Source organism: Diorhabda carinulata, chromosome 9 (genome assembly GCF_026250575.1).
Source record: "Diorhabda carinulata isolate Delta chromosome 9, icDioCari1.1, whole genome shotgun sequence".
NCBI classification, from domain to species: Eukaryota; Metazoa; Arthropoda; class Insecta; order Coleoptera; family Chrysomelidae; genus Diorhabda; species Diorhabda carinulata.
This window is the reverse complement of record NC_079468.1, coordinates 4743553-4764880: the sequence shown is the minus strand read 5'-3', so window position 1 is coordinate 4764880 and position 21328 is coordinate 4743553. Positions and strand designations below refer to the sequence as shown.

At 32.5% G+C, this 21328-nt stretch overlaps 4 protein-coding genes across 5 annotated transcripts; 3 read left to right on the top strand and 1 right to left on the bottom strand.

Moving 5' to 3' along the window:
- Positions 1 to 149: 149 nt before the first annotated feature.
- Positions 150 to 19098, top strand: LOC130897830 (trimethylguanosine synthase). 2 transcript variants are annotated; one of them, XM_057806750.1, is made up of 11 exons: positions 150 to 357; positions 7272 to 7398; positions 7681 to 7975; positions 8066 to 8284; positions 8338 to 8676; positions 8733 to 9003; positions 12269 to 12497; positions 12555 to 12816; positions 14336 to 14467; positions 17531 to 17829; positions 18695 to 19098. In XM_057806750.1, the coding sequence occupies exons 1-11, from the start codon at positions 260 to 262 to the stop codon at positions 18803 to 18805; spliced, it is 2382 nt and encodes a 793-aa protein (XP_057662733.1). In that variant the 5' UTR covers positions 150 to 259; the 3' UTR covers positions 18806 to 19098. The 2 variants fall into 2 exon arrangements, with proteins under 2 accessions (XP_057662733.1, XP_057662735.1); XM_057806752.1 differs by having other exon boundaries at positions 18033 to 19081.
- Positions 379 to 2185, top strand: LOC130897832 (serine/threonine-protein kinase greatwall). Its single transcript, XM_057806754.1, has one exon. It carries the CDS (start codon positions 479 to 481, stop codon positions 2183 to 2185), a length of 1707 nt encoding a protein of 568 aa, XP_057662737.1. The 5' UTR covers positions 379 to 478.
- Positions 2823 to 4624, top strand: LOC130897831 (mini-chromosome maintenance complex-binding protein). Its single transcript, XM_057806753.1, has 2 exons — positions 2823 to 3670; positions 3770 to 4624. The coding sequence occupies exons 1-2, from the start codon at positions 2887 to 2889 to the stop codon at positions 4597 to 4599; spliced, it is 1614 nt and encodes a 537-aa protein (XP_057662736.1). The 5' UTR covers positions 2823 to 2886; the 3' UTR covers positions 4600 to 4624.
- Positions 19099 to 19654: 556 nt separating the features above from the next.
- On the bottom strand, positions 19655 to 21294 carry LOC130897818 (probable 28S ribosomal protein S6, mitochondrial). Its single transcript, XM_057806736.1, has 3 exons — positions 21180 to 21294; positions 20962 to 21101; positions 19655 to 20902 (listed from the first exon to the last, which is right to left on the bottom strand). Exons 1-3 carry the CDS (start codon positions 21222 to 21224, stop codon positions 20644 to 20646), a joined length of 444 nt encoding a protein of 147 aa, XP_057662719.1. The 5' UTR covers positions 21225 to 21294; the 3' UTR covers positions 19655 to 20643.
- Between the last annotated feature and the right edge of the window lie 34 nt (positions 21295 to 21328).

The following is a 21328-nucleotide window of genomic DNA, read 5'->3' as shown; positions in this document are numbered from 1 at the left end:
TCTTTATCCTTGAATCAAACTCACTGTATAGATCAAAAAATGAGATAAAGTTGGTATTCTCTTAAGGGCTTTAGAGTAATCTAATTTTTATTGTAATTTTAAATGAAAAAATAACAAAGAATTAGGTAGTTGATAAGCTAAAATGTCTTAGACCATGCACTGTCATTGTTGAGTTGACATTGACAAAAAACACTATTGTTAGGAAAGGTAGATTTTTGTTAAGAATACAGAATTATGAGTTGAAGTTTATATTTTGAATATGTGTGAGGTGCAGTTTGATGTTCTGGCCGAATTTTCATTAAAAAATCAAGAGGATACATTTAATGTTAGTTTCATTAGCAGCAGAACATTTATACGGTAAGTCAATTAAATCTGTCATTTGTCATTATTAATAACAGGAATACGTTATTTTTTAAGTTTTAAAAAACATTTCTAACAAGTAAGTTTGTGAAATTGTTTATTTCATTTAATCGATAACATGAACAATCAAAATATCGAAGAAGCAGCTCCTGATATTAGTGAAGAAAATAAAGGTACCAAACCACCCGAAATTAATGATTTCGTTATTATAAAACCGATAAGTCGTGGAGCATTTGGAAAGGTTTTCTTAGGATATAAGAAAAACAATATAGATGTTATGTATGCAATTAAAGTGATGAAGAAAACAGAAATGGTCAACAAAAACATGGTAACTCAAGTCGTGAATGAAAGGAATGCGTTGGCTCTTACAAAAAGCCCATTTTGTGTGCAACTCTTCTATTCCCTACAAACAGCGTCCTCAATATATTTAGTGATGGAATATATGGTTGGAGGAGATTTGAAGTCACTTCTTAGTGTATATGGTTTTTTCGATGAATCAATGGCAATTTTCTATACAGCTGAAGTTTGCTTAGCACTACAATATTTACATAAACATAATATTATTCATAGGGATATTAAACCCGATAATATGCTGTTGTCTAAAGAAGGACATGTTAAGTTAACTGATTTCGGTTTATCCAAAGTTCATATTCACAGAGACTTGGAGATATCAGATTTTGAAAATTTTACACCAAATATATGTAAAAGAACTCCTGGGCAATTGTTAAGTTTGACTTCTCATCTAAGTTTTGGGTCAGGAAATTCTAAATATATAAATAGTAATGCTATTGACTCCATTTCAGAAATACATTGTGAAAGTGCTGTTAGTAGACATGACTCGTCAAATTTTAAAGAAAATATTTCAAATAATGCCATACATAATTCTTCAGTTTTATCTGGCATTACTTATCTTTCTACAGACTATAATACTCCTTCTCGATTATCAGATACTTCTTATGATACTTGTCGAAGTAGTCAAGAAGAAAATACAGGAAATTCATGTGATAGTTCTCCAATAAGTAGAAAAATATGTGGTTGCAGTAGTTACAAGATACGAGAAGTAAGGGAGAGAAAAAGGAAATATAGATCACCTTCACCAAAAACCACAAGAAAAACTTTTGTCAAAACTGGCTTAACAGGTGAAATGGAAATTATGAGAGTTGAATCTCCAAAAGGTGTTACTTTTTCAACACCTGTTTCTGCTCAGAAGAACAAACCAAAATCTACTAGATTTGAATTGCCTAAAAAATCTATTGATGAAAGTGTAAAACCTATAAATGGTAGTAGTCATATAATGAGTCCTATATCAAGTGAGGCGACTACCCCAAAAACTCCCAGAACTCCTTTTCGTACACCCAAATCTGTCAGAAGAGGCCAATGGAATTCAGATCAGAGAATATTAGGAACTCCTGATTACCTTGCTCCAGAATTGCTTTTAAGGAAAGGCCATAATCACGCTGTGGATTGGTGGGCTCTAGGATGTTGTTTATATGAATTTGTAACCGGCATTCCTCCATTCAGTGATGCTACACCTCAGTTGGTTTTTAAAAATATTCTTGAGCATAATATAGAGTGGCCTACTGATGATGAAGCTTTGTCACCTGTGGTTGTTCAAGGTATAGAGGCTCTTTTAAATGAAAATCCAGAAGTAAGGGCCAATGCAGATGATATCATGAAAATGGAAGCTTTTAGTCAGATTGATTGGACTAATCTATTATCAATTACACCTCCATTTGTACCTGAACCATATGATTTGACTGATACTGGATATTTTCAAGCAAGAAATGAGCTATTGAATTTTAATATATCAAATTTTGATTTATAGTGTATTAATATTTTATCATACAGAATATCTACGTGATTTTCTCGGTTTAATATATGTGATTTTACTAAAATATATTTTAAAGACAAATAAAATTGTGTGTAAAATACACTGCTGCTAAAAATATATATCTACAAAAGAAAAGGTTTCAGTTTGAATAAATAAAATACGTTTATCGTAGTTTAAACAATAGTATTATTCAATTTTTGAAGCTCGTGTATGTATTTGCATTAAACTTATTGAGAGCTTCCAAATAACCGATTTTTTCAAATTTATTAAAGTTTCCTAAGATGTTTATTAAGTTTCAGATCTGTAATGATGATGCATGATTTTTAATACTCGCTTGTATTCTCTTTAATTTTAAAAATTCTTTTAACTTTGATACGTGTTTAGAATCATTGCCTTGCTAAAATGTCTAAACAGTTGAATAAACTCCGTAAGGCACTACACTATTCCCCCATATGTTTTTATAATCTCTTTAAAATTCCTTCCACTCTCAACGGATACAAAGTACAACATATTTTTAAAGATGTCATGTTTGAAATAGAAAAAAAACATAACGTATGACAAAAATTATGAATCCTTTTGATATTTTCTTATAAAAAAGAAGATCCTAACCTCAATTTTATTGAAATAGCGCGAAAGAGTAAATCATTCTTTGTTATTGTAACAGTTTAGTTCAAATAGTAAATTTTGTTATAATAATGGATATAAAAACGATAACTCCATTTTATTGGCGTGAAAATGAAGAAAACTGTTCGAACTTGTTGAAAGATCAATCGTTAATAGACACAATTCCATTACTGAATGTTAATAAGTTGGAACAATTAGGCAACTCAAAACTGGTTAGATTCATTGGGATGATTCAAGATATGCATACTCCTGAGTATTATTTAGAAAAATTTGAGGTAGTAAATAAAATTACAAATGAAAACTCTTGGTTACATAGTAAATACGAAGAAAGCGTTGCAGTGAATGATAATGAATACATTAATTTTGATAATATTTCTAATGTTACTTCTGAGCGACAAACTTTTGTTGTTATATCAGTACCAGCAGTGAATACATGGGTTAATGTGTATGAAGAAAAATCGAAAGTTATTCCAGAAAATTGTGCACCGATGTTATCAAGTAAAAAAAGAGTTCTAGAGGAAACTATGGATGTAGAAGATCCTTGCTGTGCTTCAAATAGTAACATACAAAACAAGAAAATTTGCAACAATAATTTTAATCGAACAGAATCAAAATTTATACCTAACCGTCCAAATGATATTTTTCCACTTCCTACAGATACTAATCAAGTATATCATGTTAAGTTGTATGGCGACCAGGAGGTGTTGAAAATTAATGATGTGTGTGAATTTATTGGTTTTTTGGATATGGATCCATCAGTAAATGCTAATAGAGATGACAATGACATGGATACAGATGGAGCGACATGTTTCATACCCAAAATTCATTGTACATGCTTTCGAAAGATAGTACATGGTAATCCTTTGCTGAATAATGAAATTGATAAATATGATAAAGATAAATTCAGCTTGATTCGTAAAGATCTAATGATTTTGTTGACACAATTACTTTTAGGCGATACTTTGGCCGCTGAATATTTACTGCTGCATCTAATATCAAGAGTGTATTTACGTCGTGAAGGCCTAGCATTAGGCAAGTTATCATTAAATATCTCGAAAATTCCAGAACTTGCTAATTATCCAAATGAATTGTATAAATTCATTGAAAAAATTGTTCCAAAAAGTGTCTATTTGCCAATGACCTTAGAAAACCTAAATGATTTAACATTTATTCCAAAAAAAGATTATGAATTGAATTATTTATCATCTGGTGTACTTCAGTTAAGTGAAAATACCCACTTTGTCTTGGATGAAACCAAATTAACTCCTGGAAAATTAAATTCGGCAGGTATAAGCAACATTAAAGCTATATCTGATGTAATCAAAAACCAATCTATAGCTTACGACTTTAAATACTACCCACTGGAATTTAATTGTGACATTCCTTTTTTGATATTATCTGAAGGAAAATCGATGATCAACAGTGATGTTCATGTTACTTTAGAACCGGATCCAATGTGTACAAACACCTTTAAAGAAATAATTGAAGCAGCAGAACATTTCTTGAAACCAGATTTATTAAATGATGTAAGAAAATATTTGACAATCTCGAGAATGTCTGATTATTCAATCACTGAACAGAACGAAGAGTTCATCCAAAATGAATTTGTCAAGATGCGTCAAATCAGAAGTAATGTCACTGCAGATGATTTACATAGTATGCTTATTATATCCAGACTGGTATCAATCTCTGAAGGAAAAGGGTGTTTTGATAAAGAATCATGGGAAAAGGCTTTCAAAATGGAAGAAGAAAGAAATATTAGAATTAAGAATTTGAGAAAATAAAATCTAATAAATGTTTTTATATGTTTTTATGTGTTTCATTTATTTACATAAATGAAATATGCAGGGCATATCCCATAAGAATCAACACAGAGCAGAGGCGTGTAGGGAGCCCTGAATATAAACATTGGGGGCAATTTACCTCTTACACTAAGTTGCATCCATGAGGAGTTATGGAAGAAATTTTAAGATGAGGTCACTTCAAAATAGTACGATCGTTTTCTACTTATCATTACTTAATACGCTTAACAGTCTTGTGTACCAAACTTGGTATTTTTAAGTTGAAGAGGTTGAAAAAAAATCAATTTTTTCTAAATTTTGGGTCCTACTTTGATGCCCCATACCTCGTTAGGAATGCAATTTTGTATAGTGGTAAATTGCCCCAATAGTCATATTTAGGGCTCCCCTATACGTCTGTACTCTGTGTCGAAAAAACTTGAACGAAAAGTTTAAACGAAAGAAGTTTAAATGTTCATTATAATGAGAGGAGTGGAACTCTTTTTGGTCATCAAGTATTTTCTTGAAGTTTGGAGAATATGTTGTAGCCGTCAATCTGATGCAGTTGTTCAAATGTTCATCAGTGAGTCTGTTTCTATTTTTGTTTTTCATGAATTTCATGCTTGAAAAACATGCTTCACACAAGTATGTAGAACAGAACATAGCTTTCAATTTCAATGCAACTTGAACCACAATTGGATACTTTTCTTTGGGGACTAGAGGCCAGAAATTATCAGTGGTAGAGAGAGATTTTAGATACAGGTCATTCTGAAAATCAACAAATTCTATTGCTACGTCAGCCTGATCTCCACCAAAATGTTCTACAACACAAGCTGAAAAATCTTATGCATCGATCTCTCCAAAGGGAGAGTTGACGAAATGTGACACAATCAATATGCTTTTAAAATCTTGGAATTGTTGTCTTAAGTCTAAAAGAATTTCCACGTATTTTTGTTTATTGCTGGGGTGTTGTTGAGGATTTTGTTTGTCAACAATTAGCTTCAGATTAGGAAAGTGATTGTATTCAAACTGGGTTATATTCTTTTCTCACAGCTCGAGCTTTTTTGAAAATGATGTTAAATCTGAAATCATTCCACAGATGTTCCTATCTTTGCCTCTAAGCTGCAAGTTTAAGCTATTCAACTTTTCAGTTATATCAGTAAGAAAGGATAAATCTTGCAGGCATGTGAGATCTTCCAGTGCAGGTAGCATCTCTTTGAAATGTTGCATAACTCTGCCTCAACTAAGCCAAGTAAATTCTGAATGAAGCAACAGATCACCATACTGGAATTATAACTCTTGAATTAGTTCTCTGAACAGTCGTTTTTGAAGTGCATGTGCTCTAATTTTATTTACTATTTTGACAACTGTTTTCATGACATTGTTCATACTTAGGAACTTTCCACACAGTGACTGCTTGTGTATGATGCAATGATAAGATAAAAATTTTGGTACGTCATTGTCTTTACGACACAAGGCAATAAATCGCCTACCATTGCAGAAGCTTTATCTGTAGCTAGGTCCATCAACTTCTTCACAGGAATGTTTTCAGATTAAATGAGCTTTTCAAATGCTAAAAATATATCATTTCCAGTTGTATGCCCAGTAAGCGGCACGGCCTCTATCAGTTCTTCTTTTGTTTCAAAATCTTCAAATACCATCTTTACAAAAATTACCAAAGCTGTATCAACTACATCAGTTGATTCGTCAAATTGTAAGGAAAAATAACTACAACGATCAAAATCAATTTTAAGCTGTGAAACTAAATTAGAACTCATAGCCTCAACTCTTCGCATCACTGTATTAGCAGAAAGCTGATCAGATTTATTAACAGACGTGATCTCAGTTTAGTTTTTGAAGTTATCAAATAATGTATCTGCAGCCTGTAAAAATGCAGTTTTTATCAACTCACCATCTTCGTACAGTTTCATATATTGAGCGATGAACTTCGAAACCCGGAATGACGCCTCGGTAGCTGCCTTGCTCTTCTTTAGTGTCTTAAAAAAAGTTGACTGTTGTGCATTTAGCTGAGACAAAGCAGTAATGGTGAATCTGCGGTTTTCTTTAACCATTCTGTCAACTCGTTGAATCAGGTCATCTGAAACGACAGATTAGCGTCCTTGGCCCCTTCATCATGCACATCATTACTGCCATCTTTAAACTTTCGACACCATTCACACCCAACATCATCCCTCATGAAGTTTTCCTCATACACCCGACTCATTCTCCGATGGATTTCTGCAGCACTATGGCCTTCAGCCTGTAGAAAACGAATCACACTTGGCGGGAGTATCAATAATAACGGACATCTTTACGTGGCTGTAGTACAACGCCGACTGACTCCTGAATGGCGGAGTGTGTAGTGCAAGAGGTAGTAATATTTAATGTGTTGAAGTCTTAAGTCTAAACTGCATCTTAAAATTATAACTGGCGTTAATTACCTACTAGATACGTAGATCTAATGAAAGTATGCGAGAATAATTGGTGATTTCTTTTTCAAATACAAATATAAATCCTTTGATCTTAAAAAACAATATAGTTTTCACTATGGCCACGACCCGATACCGTTGTCCGTTGATAAAACATTTTTTTGAAGTAACTTTCTACAGCTGTTGTGTTTTTCCAATTCAGAAATATTTGTTATATAATCTAATTTTTTTGCACCACGGTTTTTTTAGAACAAAAATTTCTAAACAATTTGTATCGGCTGAACAGAGTGCTTCTGAAGAAGATAATCAATTAGATGAAGAGTTTTATAAAATATATGAAGATTTGTCCATACAAAACGTACAAACTAAATCAGAAGTAAGTAAAATTGACAATAATCAATTTAATTTGAAATATCTAGTAATGAATATATTTATTATGATTTATCATTAATCAGAGTTCAAGTATTTGTACAGTTTGTGGTATTTTGGCATGATGAGGATAATCTCAGACTCCACATCAAGTCAATTGGTCTTTTTCTTTATTCTCTTTCATCAGTAGGGATTGGTTTTTGTTGGTAGCTATTAACTGGTTTGTTAGTATTACCAGCAAGTTTAGAATTTGAGATGAGAAAACTTATTCATTATTTTTTCATTATAGACTGAACAAGAAGTCGTAAGTTGTTACTGTAGCGCGTCTCACACTGATAATCTTTCAACTGATGAACACGAAAGTTTAAGAGAGATACATACTGTTCCAAAAACTATTCAACAAAGTGATAGTGGTACAGATCTTAACGAACAGTTTATACATGATATCGAATCAGATTGGAACAAATTTTGGTCTCTAAACGGTGAAAAATTGATATGGGAATCTTGGATAGATAAATATAGTCAATACATCAATCCAGATTACATTTCACAGAAAAAATTGGGGGAAGAATATAATTTACTTGGTAAGATTTACCATAACGGTTTAGATCGCTTCGATTGAACAATTTTTTTGTATTTTCATGGGTTTAAAATATATTCTCAATAAATTTCAGCTGAAAGTTCTATAGAAGATAATTATACATCACACAATCCAAAGAAGTTTACTTTTAACGAAAAGGACGTTCATGCTTTCACTACAGATCTTCAACAGGCTTGTTTGAAACAAATCGATAAAAACCAAGGAATAAAAAAGGAGAGCAGTTCAAGAAATCAAATTCTTTTAAGAACTTTATCAGGTAGCGACGAAAAGATATCTACAGAAATCTCAGAAGGTATATAGTATTTTTTTTATATATATAACTTTAATTCTAATGGTATATCTTAGGTTGGAATCCTCTATCTCCTTCAAGCATAGACGAAGAAACGGAAGCTGAAAGATTACTAACTTCTAGGTGCTGCTCTCGCACAAGTAGTAGTTTGAAAACGATAGATTCCATTACAAATGTCACTCGAATGACAGTTTCTTCTATAGATTTAAGCAATAGCACAACCAGTTCGGATAGTTTTTCTTCTGTCAGTTCGGTACATAGTTCGGTCAGTTCGGAGGATTCTGAAGAAGATTATCAGCATCAGTGGAATGCTTTATGGAAAAAACATTACGAAGATCAATATTTAGAGCATTACAATAAGTTCATTCAATCTGTTAGTGGAATCGTGGCTTTAGGTAAAGTAACTGTGTGTCTTTGATGATTATTTCTCGACACTGTCATCTATTTTCAGATAAAAGTAAAGAAATGAGTGTCAGCGATCAATCAATAAAAACAGCTATCCACGATAACGAAGAATCTACATTATTAGAGAACGAATCTACACATCTTGAAACTGATGAACAAGTACCTAGTATTTCACACAGCAATAGCACAAGCGATGAAGAAAGCGAAGAAGAAAATACGATTTATAAAGAAATGATCGCTATGGGTCTACCTACTACATTCGGATCTAACAAAATATATAAATCACAAAATTTTGATAAAACCGAATGTATTAAAAGGTATTGGTACTTTATATAAAAAAATTAAACCTCATTAGATTTAATAGGGTTGGAATTATAGCATCTTACAAGCATTTTCGCCCCTTTCCCTTACTTCACAATTAATTTGACATATTCTTACCTTAAGGCTACTTGAAATGGTTACAAGGTCAGAATATTACATATTTTGATGAATATTACACGTTCAGACAAAAAAATGTGTACTGCTAAATGGATGAATAACATCAGATATGCAGATGACACCATTGTATTTGCTGATATAAAAGATTTACAAATTCTGAAGGATGGTATCACCCCTCACAGTCAGCAATGTCAAAAAGACAAAACCCTGGATACAGGAAAGAAGGGCATGCATCTAAAAAGCAAGATCCACCTTTAACCGAATAAGTACCATTATTCAAGAATCATAATCTCTCTTGAAATAAAAATAAGAATGCAGAGATGTCACGTTTTCTCCGTTCTGTTTTATGAGGTTGAGTCCTGGATCTTGAACGAAGATATGAGCAAAAAAATCGAAATTTGGCTTCATAGACTAATTCCCTTGATCCCCCGGGTAACAAACGAACAAATTACAGTATTTCGACTAAGTAACGCGAAACGAAACCAAATATGTATTGCTCCAAATCATTCTGCATCGCAAACTATTTGGAAAAATAGATCCGGAAAGAAGACGAACATCCTGGCTTGAAAATCTTAGAACATAATTCAATATGCTGCCGATAGGATAAAGATTGCCACCACAAGGAGATTACATGTGTAAAGTTCTTCTCATTGCATACTGGCTGTCACTTACCAAAACTATTTTTTTTCTACTGCAAGGATGCCAACCCTAAAATTATCATTTAAGAAATAACTAATCAACAAGGTTAGATTTACCAGAGAAGACAAAAAACTAGACATAGTAATACTAGACTGTAAATTCGAGGAAATTCATCTTATGGTATAGTTATTTCTTGTATCGTGCCTGTTTCCTTTCTTTTTATTTCTCTATTCCTTTGCCTAATTTCACCAATTACCTCTTAGTGGAACAAAGGTAGCTCTACCTGACGCTAGAGGAAGTTTATTTCTAAAGTTAACAAAACTGCTTAGTCTAGTGCTACTAAATCTATGGTTTTACGAAAGTGCTTCCATAGACATAGTAATACTAGACTGCGCATCCGATAAAATCATTTTATGGTATAGATATTTCTTGTATCTTACTCCTTCCTCCGTTTTATCTCTATTCCTTTGTCTCATTTCACCAATCACCGCATAGTGGAACAAAGATAGCTCTACCTGACGCTAGAGGATGTTATTTCTAAAGTTAACACAATTGCTCAGTCTAGTGTTACTAAATCTGTGGTTTTACAAAAGTGTTTAGACATAGACATAGTAATACTAGACTGCGCATTCGATTAAATTAGTTTTCCAATATTAGAACGAGATACAAAGTTACGGTATAATTGTCTCTGTCAAATATTAGAGGTGTTCGATCTAATTTCTTGTATAGGTACTCGTTTCACCATTCTATTTCTTTTATCCCTTATCTCGTTTCACCAATTACCGCACATTGTAACGAATATAGCTCTACCTAGCTACATTCCAATATAGAAAGTAAATGAATCGCGCAGTCTAGTTTTACGAAGTTTATGAGTGCTTCACTTGAACAGCTGATCTAACTTGACATTTGGCTGGTTGTTAATCGAAACGTAACTGGATACAAAGATGTAGGTGCTAAATCTTTACTGAATGAATGAGTTGAGTTTCATCTGCGCAAGCCTTCGATTGTCCACCATCAAGATGAATAGATTTATCACAGAAGAAGAAAAAATTAGTTTTTCAAAAGCGCTTCATTCGATCAGCTGACTTGACTGACATTTTGTCGGTTGTTAATTGAGAAGTAACTAGATTTCTCCCTGGAAATGTGATTTGTATGGAATAAAAAAGATGGAGGTATGAGTTGAGATTCGTCTGCGCATGCTTCTTATCATCCACCAACTTGATGAATAGATATATCACAGAAAAAGAAACAAGCGCAAAAGACAAAAGCGCTTCATTCGATCAGCTGATTTGACTGACATTTTGTCGGTTGTTAATCGAGAAGTAACTAGATTTCTCCCTAGAATTGCAACTTGTATGCAATACAAAGATGCAGGTGTGGAACCAGCTGAGATTGATTTGCGCATTACAAGCGATTTCTAACTACTGAACTACTTTTAAAATGTGTTGGATATCAAAAGATGTATCATAAAAATTAATTTTTTCTTGAAAGGTACTTTTTGGCTACCAAAGTTACTTTGTATTATAAAACAATTTATGCTGTGATAGTCTCACTATATGCCGAAGAAGATACAAAAAAAATTAGTTTTATAGACTTTCTAAAAAAGCGATTTTTTATAAAAAAATAATGCCGTGGATATTGACAATCATTTTTATCATCAAATAAACAAGAATTTGATACCATTTTTTTAATTAAAAACTCCAAAATGCTTCTCTTGATTTTTGAATTGATTTTTATACCTCTACTCCGGTATGTATTCTAAGCACTTTCTTTTTTTATGAAATAAAGTAACAGAGCAAACTTAGATGGCCAAAAATAACTAAGAAAACCTAAATTTTTTGGATACTTTTTTTAACAATTTTCCCTAACCTCACCTAACTTTTTTAACATTATTCTTCTTTTATATATTTTTAGGTTACGTACTTATATTTCTTCTTCACTACTAATAGTTGTCATTCTTAAATATTTTCAAATCTTGAAAGAAATTTTTGACTTTTTTATTTACCCAATCTGTTTTTTGCTTTATTATTCATCCTTCTATTGGATTTTTAATTTAACTTGAACTAGTTTAATCTTGTCCTTTTATCTATCTTAATATTAAACGGATTCAGGGTATTTCGAACAAATTTTCATTATTTCCTTTAAATGAGCTTTGAAATTCAATTTTCTTTTATTATTTTTTAGATTACATATATCTATTTCTTCTTATATATATTATTCATAAAATAGTCCTTCCTCTGTCTTCATCTTCTTCTAATGCTTCCTCTAAATACACAGTCTGTTCACAAATTCCAAGTTTCCTTATATTACATCTTGTTGATGATTGTTGTCGTGCTGAGATATTTTTTTACTTTCCAATATTTTTAAAAACGTGTTCTTAGACTACTCTTAGTTTGATTTATTTATATTTACATATTTTTTTGCCTTATTATTCATCACTATTTTTTAGCATTTTAATTTTAACTTGAACCAACTTTATCATTTCCTTTTACTTAATAATTTTAGCCCAAAAGGAAAGCGTGACTTCAACTCTAACAGGAGTAGAGTGAAAGCAGCATTCAATTTAATAGGAATAGAATTCCAGGAAACTTCAAAGGAATTATTATCAGGAGAAGTAAATTATAAGATGAAACATATCAGACAACAAAATAGACATCTCAAACTACGACCCGAGGCAAAAAAACCAAAACATTTTATATTCGATGACGAAGGAAACGCATTTCCAAAACAGGAAGTAAGTATAACTACTTTTTACATATAAAATCAGTATTAATTTTTATCGTATTTGCAGACAATCGATCACAATATATTTTCCGAAAGCTCTGACAATGAGCTTAGTTCTTGCGAAGAAGAAGCTATTACCGGTGATGCACCTGTATCACCGACTGTGGAAGAAAAAATTGAAGAGGTTCAAACAACAAAAAGGAAACGGAGGAAAAGAAAACAACCTCAATATCCACCAGAAATTAAAAATAATTCCAAGTTGAGGAAATATTGGCAGAAGAGGTTCAGTTTATTTAGCAAATTTGATATGGGAATTAAACTGGATGAAGGTAATATTATAATTGTATATTACATTCAAAGCGGATACTAAACTGCTTTGACATATTGCTGAAGTTAAAGGAGCATATTGGTTTTGGAGAGAGAGAGTTATCAAAGACATTTATTCTCAACTCAAGAAGCTATTGATAGCAGAACTCCTCTGACAACTATTGCCATAGATATGCAAGAAAAAGTAGAACTTTAGAATCTCAGGTCTTGACACTGGGAAGAATACTGTATAGGATAGCAAGACTTACCTAAACTGAAATTGGTGGATTCTTAAAAGTTCTTAAAGGATCAGGAATAAATGAAATATTAGTTTCTGTAATACCTTATTGAATATCATCATATTTTTTTAAATACCCCTGGGGGGATATTATTCCAAAAGGCATTCTGAAAAATTTGTATCTATATCTGTAGGTCAGAGATAAAACATCATAAATGCATTTTTTTCACTTTTGAGATTTTTGATGGATCTTTATTGAGGAAAACAATCCTACATGCAAAATAATATACGGCTATATTTCACCTACCATCTTTTTTTGCATGTAGGATAATTTTCCTCGATGAAAATCAATCAAAAATTAGACACTTGAGGTAAAAATCTCAAACGTGAAAAAAATGCACTTATGATGGTTTACCCTCACGCAAGTCTAATACAGTAAAATATTATATTGAACACACTGTTTATACTAACACTCATAATTACACTGTCTGACAGGCGTTTCGAGAACCAAGTTACCGTCTTCAGAGACTGTTTACTTCAGTCAGATAGTGTAATCGTGAGTGTTGGTGTAAACAGTGTGTTCAGTATGAATATCACTAACGGTACCAGAAATTCCAACTTAATAGTAAAATATTGTTAAGGCAGGCAAGTTTGTCGATATTTCTTTTACAGTTTCTATTAGAAATGTTCATTGACTCATATGAATGTTTGGGGTTTAAACAAGCAACAATGGTAACTGAGCCCTAGCAGGTGTCAGGATGTTAATTCGTAACTGTTTCAAAGCCCTTCGATTTTTATTTTGTTTTAAATAAATTAAAAAAAAAATATTTGTAGATAAAACTGGTAATATGGGATTGTATATATCAAATAATTTCTAACTTTCTCATATATCTCTTGATATTTTTATACATAATATAACGAAATTTCATCGTGTTTGATATTGTTCTTGGTTGTTTGTACTTAACGATTCAAAAGCGAACGTGAACCAAAAACAAATCGTGATTAAAACATTCCCACTACATTCTAGTGAACGGGAATCCAATGGAACAATTTCGAAATTCTATTGAAAATTAAAACTGGTCAGTTTTATACTGAATACATTGTTTACGCGCGTTTCGATAAACAAGTTATCGTCTTCAGAGACTGAAGGTTTAGTCAGACAGTGTAGTTGTGAATATCACCAACGGTTTCAGAAATTCCAACTTAACTGGTCAGATTCGATTATATTAGTTGGAGATTTTACATTGGATCTCTCTGAAATTTTTTCCAATACTGTAAATTGCAATGTATTAAATTTGTTTTAGAAAGTTGGTATTCTGTGACACCAGAGCAAGTAGCAAAACACACTGCAGAGAGGTGTAGGTGTGATGTTATCATAGATGCTTTTTGTGGAGCAGGTGGAAATTCAATTCAGTTTGCGCTTAATTGCAAAAAAGGTAAGACACAGCAGAAATTGAATAATTGACATTTTCTTAAGCACCTTCTATTTTTTTGGACACATTTTTTCTTTGAGGTAAATCGAAAGATATATCACCATTTAGATCTATTTTTTTTTGTAACCGAGTAATAAATATAATTGTCATTAATTACTTCCAACAATTAATGGTCACTTGCGCCGAAAGGTTAACAATTTAACACTGGTTTAATTCTGTGTTTCTGGATTGCACGGTGTGTTAAACAAAGTCTTTAAACTATCATTAAAATAAACCCCCGAAATCGGGGCTTAAACTGTTTTAATCTTTGGTTAAACAGTTTCCAACTTATAATTAAGGCAATTTTGTGTTGAAGAACACAGCCAAAATTATTATTGCTATAGGTATTACACAATATTATTGTCTCTGCTCTCCTAAGTAACATGATATTCTTTTGGTTGGGAGAATTCAAACAACGGCAACAGTAAAAGGTGCACAAGACATATATGAAGATGATCTTGTTTTTCTGGAGATTGTAGATATGGGATTTCTCAAGAGAGTGTATAACAGACAAATATAGATAATTTTATCTTTTTTATAAGGTTCAGGCCTTAAAATCCAACAGTTACTAACATATTGGAACAAACTGAGGAATAGTAACATATCAATGTCACTTCTTCTTCTTCAAGTAACCATAGATTAACTTTCTTATTATATTTTAATATAATCTTGCAGTAATATCCTATGATCCTTGGTGGAGTTCAAAATGGCAAGAAAATAACTTGTGCGTATTGGGATTTTATCGATTTTCCATTATTTAAGAGGTCTATTGTTCCTTGATTCAAAGTTCCCATATTCTTTACGATGAGATAATAGGAAACTGACGGGGTCAAAATACATACAAAAGAGCTGTATTTATGCCAAAACTTACTGGTCGTTGATCCGTACATAGATTTAGTATATAGAATAGGGACTCATTCCAAGAAAATAACTAGATAATTTCATCGAATTGTACAGAACTCCACTACAACTTTTTCATGTTAAATTTGAATTCATAACGTTATTCTGGCTTTATTCTATTAATTCTCATCGTTAAAGTTTAAAAAAAACTCTCCTATATGTCATGATTTTCGAGGAATTATCATTGCCTTGTTTACCATAATTGGATAACTTTCTATAGATATTACCCAAGAATGTCATTCCATTTTGCACTTTTTTGCTGATGTAACCATATACAATGACGGGACAAAAAAATTAAAAAAGTCTTAAGCAATTATTATATGAAATAACCATTGAAAAATGTATGAGTATTTCTGCAATTTTTGAGCAAATCAAATAATCTATCATTAAGTAGTTTCAATCATTTCCTTTTAATCTATACATTTATTAAAAACGAGGTCTGGCTATTAGATAACTAGAGTGGTTACGAAAAAGGGTTTTATTATAAAAATTATTCTACATTCGAATGCTCCCCTTCCCTCACCACAGACCTTTCCATAGTTTTTTTTCCATTGATCGAAGTAGTGCTGGAAGTCTTCTTTGGTGATGACCTTAGGAGCTCTGTCGTTTTTTGCTTTACCGCTTCCATCGACTCAAATCGGATCCCTTCCAAACCAGATCTTTTTCTAACCTTTCAAGGTAATATGAGCAGATCAGTGACGCAAGAGATTTTGGTCAGAGTCAGATTTTTTGGTACCAACTTTGCAAAGACTTTTGTCATGGGCGCCCTCTAGGCGCGCAGTCTCGTTATTTAATAGCCAAACCTCGTAGTCTACTTCTTCGTTTCTGGTTACTTGACTGTAAGATTGAATGGCTCATAAATGTGTATTGGATATATGTATAGTAAAAACATGTTTTAGGCTAGGCTAGACTAGACAACTTTCCATAGACTTAACTATTGCCTCGAAATCAATGGGTGGCAACGACCAAATTCATCAGGTCTTCTTTGGTTATAGTTTCCCGGAAGAGTCTTTGCCTATCTCAGCCCTTGTATATTGTCCCAATAATTGGTTTTGCTCCTATCTACCTTCTTTTCCAGTGCTTTTTCCACTGTTTTGTAGCTGATACTACAGAAGGGTTCGGGTCCTATAAATGGCTTGTCTGCACTCGCTTTAGCGAACTTATTATTTTCCTTCGCTCCAGTGTGTCCCGGAATCCATTGTAGGGTAATTTTATTTTTCTTGCCTTGCTTGTTTAATTTTTTTTAGGCAATCCCAAACGACTTTGGATTTTATGATATTGGAGCTTAGAGCTCTAATGGCTGCTGAAAAATGCTTGGTGCACTGATCAGTCTTTTAGAGTGTTTGGTCCTGAGCCCGTACACTCCTATTACAGTTCCATCTGCTGCTTTTGATCCATCCTTATATCATTTAATGGTATTTCTGTTCATTTCTTGTATGGTGTTTTCATCCCACTTGCTTTTGTCGTTTATTATTGAGGTGAAGTTTTCCTCAAAGTTAAACTTTTTCGATGTGACGTTCTGAGGCATGTCCAAGGGTTGGTCATTATTTAGGAACGGGTTTTCTTTGATGATTCCCTCCCTGAACATTCAAAGTGATGTTTTTTCTGTCACGCTTTCAAGAACTATGTGGAAAGGTGGAAGATTTAGAATCACTTCCAGTGCAGCTGTTCGACAAGATTTCATAGCCTCGGTTGCACATAAGCAAGCCAGTCTTTGTACCTTCGATAGATCGTTCCTTATGGTATTCATACTAGTTCTAGTACCCCAAACCACTGCCCCAAATGTGATGATTGGTCTCACAATTGCTGTGTACATCCACCGTAGGTTACAACCCCAATTCATCCCTGCAAAGTTTCTGCACACCATCAGGGCTTTTGTGGCTTTGGTGATTGTTTTTTTTTTCATGTTTGTTCCAGAGAAGTTTATTCAAGTGGGCATAAGCAGTTTAATTTATGAACTAGGACTTTCTACAATAAAATAAGTGGTTGTGGTAATATAGGAAAAAAAGTGTATTTAACTCATTAGGAATATAATTGTTTTAAGAGAATCGAGATTTTAGCAGTTTCACCTACTTAAACTCCATTTATAAAATTATTGTCGCAACTCACTGTATAATTTTTATTTAGTTATAGCGATTGATATAGATCCCAAGAAAATAGAGCTAGCACAAAATAACGCCAATGTTTATGGAGTATCGGACAAAATTGAGTTTATAATTGGAGATTTCATACAATTGGCTGGAGGTCTGAAAGCCGACGTAGTCTTTTTGAGTCCTCCTTGGGGTGGACCTTCGTATCTTTCCGAACCGTTATATGATCTTGAAACGATGTTATTGCCAGTTCCTTTCTCACAATTAATTGCAAGCGCAAGGAAGGTGACATCAAATGTGGTAGCTTTTTTACCTAGAAACTCTAATACATTTGTGGTAAGTATCATTTCAAATATTTTGACTTTGCACTGTTCAAAATCTGAGGTTCCATCACTATTAATATCTCATATACATTGCAAGATGGCTTAAATTACTGATACGGTTAGTAAGAAAAAAAATTATCATTTTATGTTAACAATTGAAAATACACTCCCCACATTTATCGTTTGAATATCTTTTATAAATAATTTTTTTCTTAGGAAGGAAGTGAAAGGTACAACTTGTGGTTATATGTCAAAATCCATAAGCATTAAGACGAATGCCGGTGTTCCCTTCCATAATGGCACTCCATACCATTTCTGATTCCCCACCTTATGAATACCTTGGTGGTATGGTCTTGTATATACTGGAAAACGTCGATCATGATCGAATAGGCAAAATCTGGAATCATTTCAGAACATTACATTCCACCGTTTGTGGTCTTCTCAGTCTCTAGTAAATTTAAGTCACGCTAGCCGATGTGCTGTTGTTAACTAGAGTTCGATTATATAAGTGACACGTCTACAGCTCTGATCTGCTCTTCTTTGATTACTTCTTGTCTGTTGCTACATTCTTAATATTCTATAAATTAAGGATAGTACCATTTGTACTTGTGAAAAGACTTTTACGATCAATGCAATAGCACTTTTTGGGGTTTTATGTTAATATTAGGGTTCATTTTAAAATATTAATTGAGTTACAGAGCTAGATTGTGTAATTGGATGTAAAAGATTTTGAAATAAACTATTTCTTGCAGAAACCTAAAGTGTTTTTTACTAAAAGTTTTAACTGAATGTCAAATTATGCTTCAATTTTGTAGGGGAGTGTATTTCTGTACTTTTTTACTTATCAATTAATGCCATAAACTTTTTTAATTTTATAGTTGGCCAAGGAGGCAGGGCTAGGTGGAAAAGTGGAAATAGAACAAAATTTTATCAATAAAAAATTAGTAGCAATTACTGTATATTATAATAACTTAATTAAGGAAAAATAACGATATTTGTTACTAGTTACAATAAGATCGTTTTTAAATTACGTAATCATAAAACTAAAATGTGTTGTTTGAGATTTGGAGTATCAGAAATGACGAAAGCTATTTTTTACGAAAAAAAAAAAAACTGAAACAGTAAAATGTTCCTTCTCTTCGTTTTAACCTTATTATTACTGTAATGTAGTTAATCTTTTATTTGGCTTTTTATAAACTATGTATATAGAAATAAATCGCACATGAAGTATAAGCCTATCTTAAAGCGTTAATAAACTAGAATAAAGCTCAATATGTCTCTCATTTGAAATATCATTATCCTACAAATATTCCCAATCCTTCTAAATTCCATCTACTTCCTTAATATTGTTACTAACATGTCTAAGTAAATATACAAAGTGTTATCACAGATAAAATCAGAGAAGCTTTAGTTAAATATGATGTTTATAAAGTTTCTAAGCAAAAAAATCTAGAAGATGTAATCTAATAGTTGAAATAAAGTGTTTCACTACTTGCTCTGATGCTTTGACAAACTTAACCGTTCTAAACTCATGTCTTTGAACGTTGTTTCACTTGGAATCCTTTGACTCGTACTAAAAATCGAAAATTATCAGAAGTTGAGCAAGGGGAGGCAAAATAGGATGAAGTGTCTTTACTCTTTTATTTGGTTAACTTCGATCGACTTTGGGGGTAGGGTAGTGGACTTACTAGTAATATGAATACAAGGAAAATAATATCTACTTACGCATTCCGGAACAGGGTCAGTCCTAGGGCTCCTTCCACCACTGGTCATACTTTATCAGATTTACATGTGGCTTGCCCCATATCTTGACTTAAAAGTTGAAAAAAACAAAACAATAATAGTTGTAGAAGAAGTTTATTTTTTTAACTCTTAGTTCGACATGTACATGTAATAATTAACCAACTAATATTAATACCAAGCGCTGGTGTTTCTGATACTTGTAACCCAATTTTGTTGTTATACCTGGATGCTAAATACAAGACCAAGGACACATCTTCATCTAGGTACATTGAAAGAGCGTTGATGTGTTTGTATTGTGTCTAATTATATGTATCTTAAAGTCGCGGGGCCCCCGTGAATCGGTGAGGCCCCAACTAATATTAATACAAAATGCTGATTTTGCTGATACTTGTAACCCAATTTTGTTGTTATACCCGATGCTAAATATAAGACCAAGCGTCCATCTTTATCTAGATACATTAAAACAGCGTTGAAGTGTTTGTATTGTGTCTAATAATTATATGTAGCAGGGGCCCCCGTGAATCTGTGTGCTACCTCAATATTATAAACCATTATTTCCTATTATAATATTGAATGAACATATTAATAAGGAATCTGATGACCCTAATCTTTGACTTTATAATAATATAAATTACACAATTTAATTGAAAGTGATTGTACAGTATCAAGGACCAGGGTTACACCCACGGTCTCTAACGGCGGGGACCCCGCTACTGGAAATAACATTCGGATTTAGACAAAACTTTCGTGTGGAATCTAACGACAAAAGCATTCAAGTAACAAAAATTGTTAAAAAAAAAATTTGTTTCCTCACGCAGGGGGACACAATAGATCCTTTGAGTTGTAGTGTACATGATACCATATTATACACATACATACAACACAAAGCTAAGTGTGTCTACACAATCTTACTTGATTAATTTTGATGTAATGTAGTGGATGCTTTAGTGTTTTAGTTGTAGATAAGAGCACAATGAAAAAAACGTCTACCAACAAAGTTTCTAGATACTAATACTTCATAAGATGAATTAAAAAATGAATAAACTAAAAAGAAAATATATTTTAACTATTAATACAAAACAAATTATCTTTGGAAAGGATAATAATCTAAGCCTGTGTTATATTTAAACCTAGGCTTATCTAATTTCCTTGCTTGTTTAATGAGATCTTGAACATCCTTTCTGTAAGGCGGTGGTTGTAATTCTTCATGTAATGTGCATTCAAATTGGGTTGGTTCATTTTTTTTGTAAATTGATCGTCTTATTATATCTACATCTCTTCCATATTCATCCAATAGTGAATTTATTGTGGTAGGTGGAACATTACATTCAATTAGAAAGTAACTAAAAAAACAGTGCGCTTAAGTAGAATGTGATTTAAAAAAAAAATTAAGACTGGTTACCTAGCTTTTTTATAAACGACTCCATGCACGCTAGTTTTATACGGCATGTCTCGGGTTCCCAAATTTTCCAGTTTTCTTATTATGCCACCTTTGTCAAATATTGTATTTGCTGTTCGTTTTAACACAGACGCTAATTCAATCTGAAACAAAATGTTATACCAGCTAGCTAATAACTTTGTGTTGCTCATTATATTTATGATAAATCTTGAAAACCTTACCTTGGGCATGACCCTATATAACATTAATACCTCGTATGTAATCATTGTATGATTTTTATTAAAAATGTAATTAATGAAAAACGTAAATAGCCCTTTAAAAAGGCTATAACTCTTCTTCTTTACCTTTTATTTACATTGACTAAAGTATC

What these genes read in the sequence shown, in the direction of transcription:
- LOC130897830 (XM_057806750.1), top strand. Translation starts at nt 260, where the DNA reads ATGTGTGAGGTGCAGTTTGATGTTCTGGCCGAATTTTCATTAAAAAAT. An exon ending in ATCTACAGAAATCTCAGAAG is followed by an intron (nt 8,285 to 8,337) that starts GTATATAGTATT and finishes GGTATATCTTAG; the next exon opens with GTTGGAATCCTCTATCTCCT. An exon ending in ACGCATTTCCAAAACAGGAA is followed by an intron (nt 12,498 to 12,554) that starts GTAAGTATAACT and finishes TCGTATTTGCAG; the next exon opens with ACAATCGATCACAATATATT.
- LOC130897832 (XM_057806754.1), top strand. Translation starts at nt 479, where the DNA reads ATGAACAATCAAAATATCGAAGAAGCAGCTCCTGATATTAGTGAAGAA.
- LOC130897831 (XM_057806753.1), top strand. Translation starts at nt 2,887, where the DNA reads ATGGATATAAAAACGATAACTCCATTTTATTGGCGTGAAAATGAAGAA. An exon ending in CTTTCGAAAGATAGTACATG is followed by an intron (nt 3,671 to 3,769) that starts GTAATCCTTTGC and finishes AATTACTTTTAG; the next exon opens with GCGATACTTTGGCCGCTGAA.
- LOC130897818 (XM_057806736.1), bottom strand. Translation starts at nt 21,224, where the DNA reads ATGATTACATACGAGGTATTAATGTTATATAGGGTCATGCCCAAG. An exon ending in TATATAGGGTCATGCCCAAG is followed by an intron (nt 21,102 to 21,179) that starts GTAAGGTTTTCA and finishes ATTTTGTTTCAG; the next exon opens with ATTGAATTAGCGTCTGTGTT. An exon ending in GTCGTTTATAAAAAAGCTAG is followed by an intron (nt 20,903 to 20,961) that starts GTAACCAGTCTT and finishes CTGTTTTTTTAG; the next exon opens with TTACTTTCTAATTGAATGTA.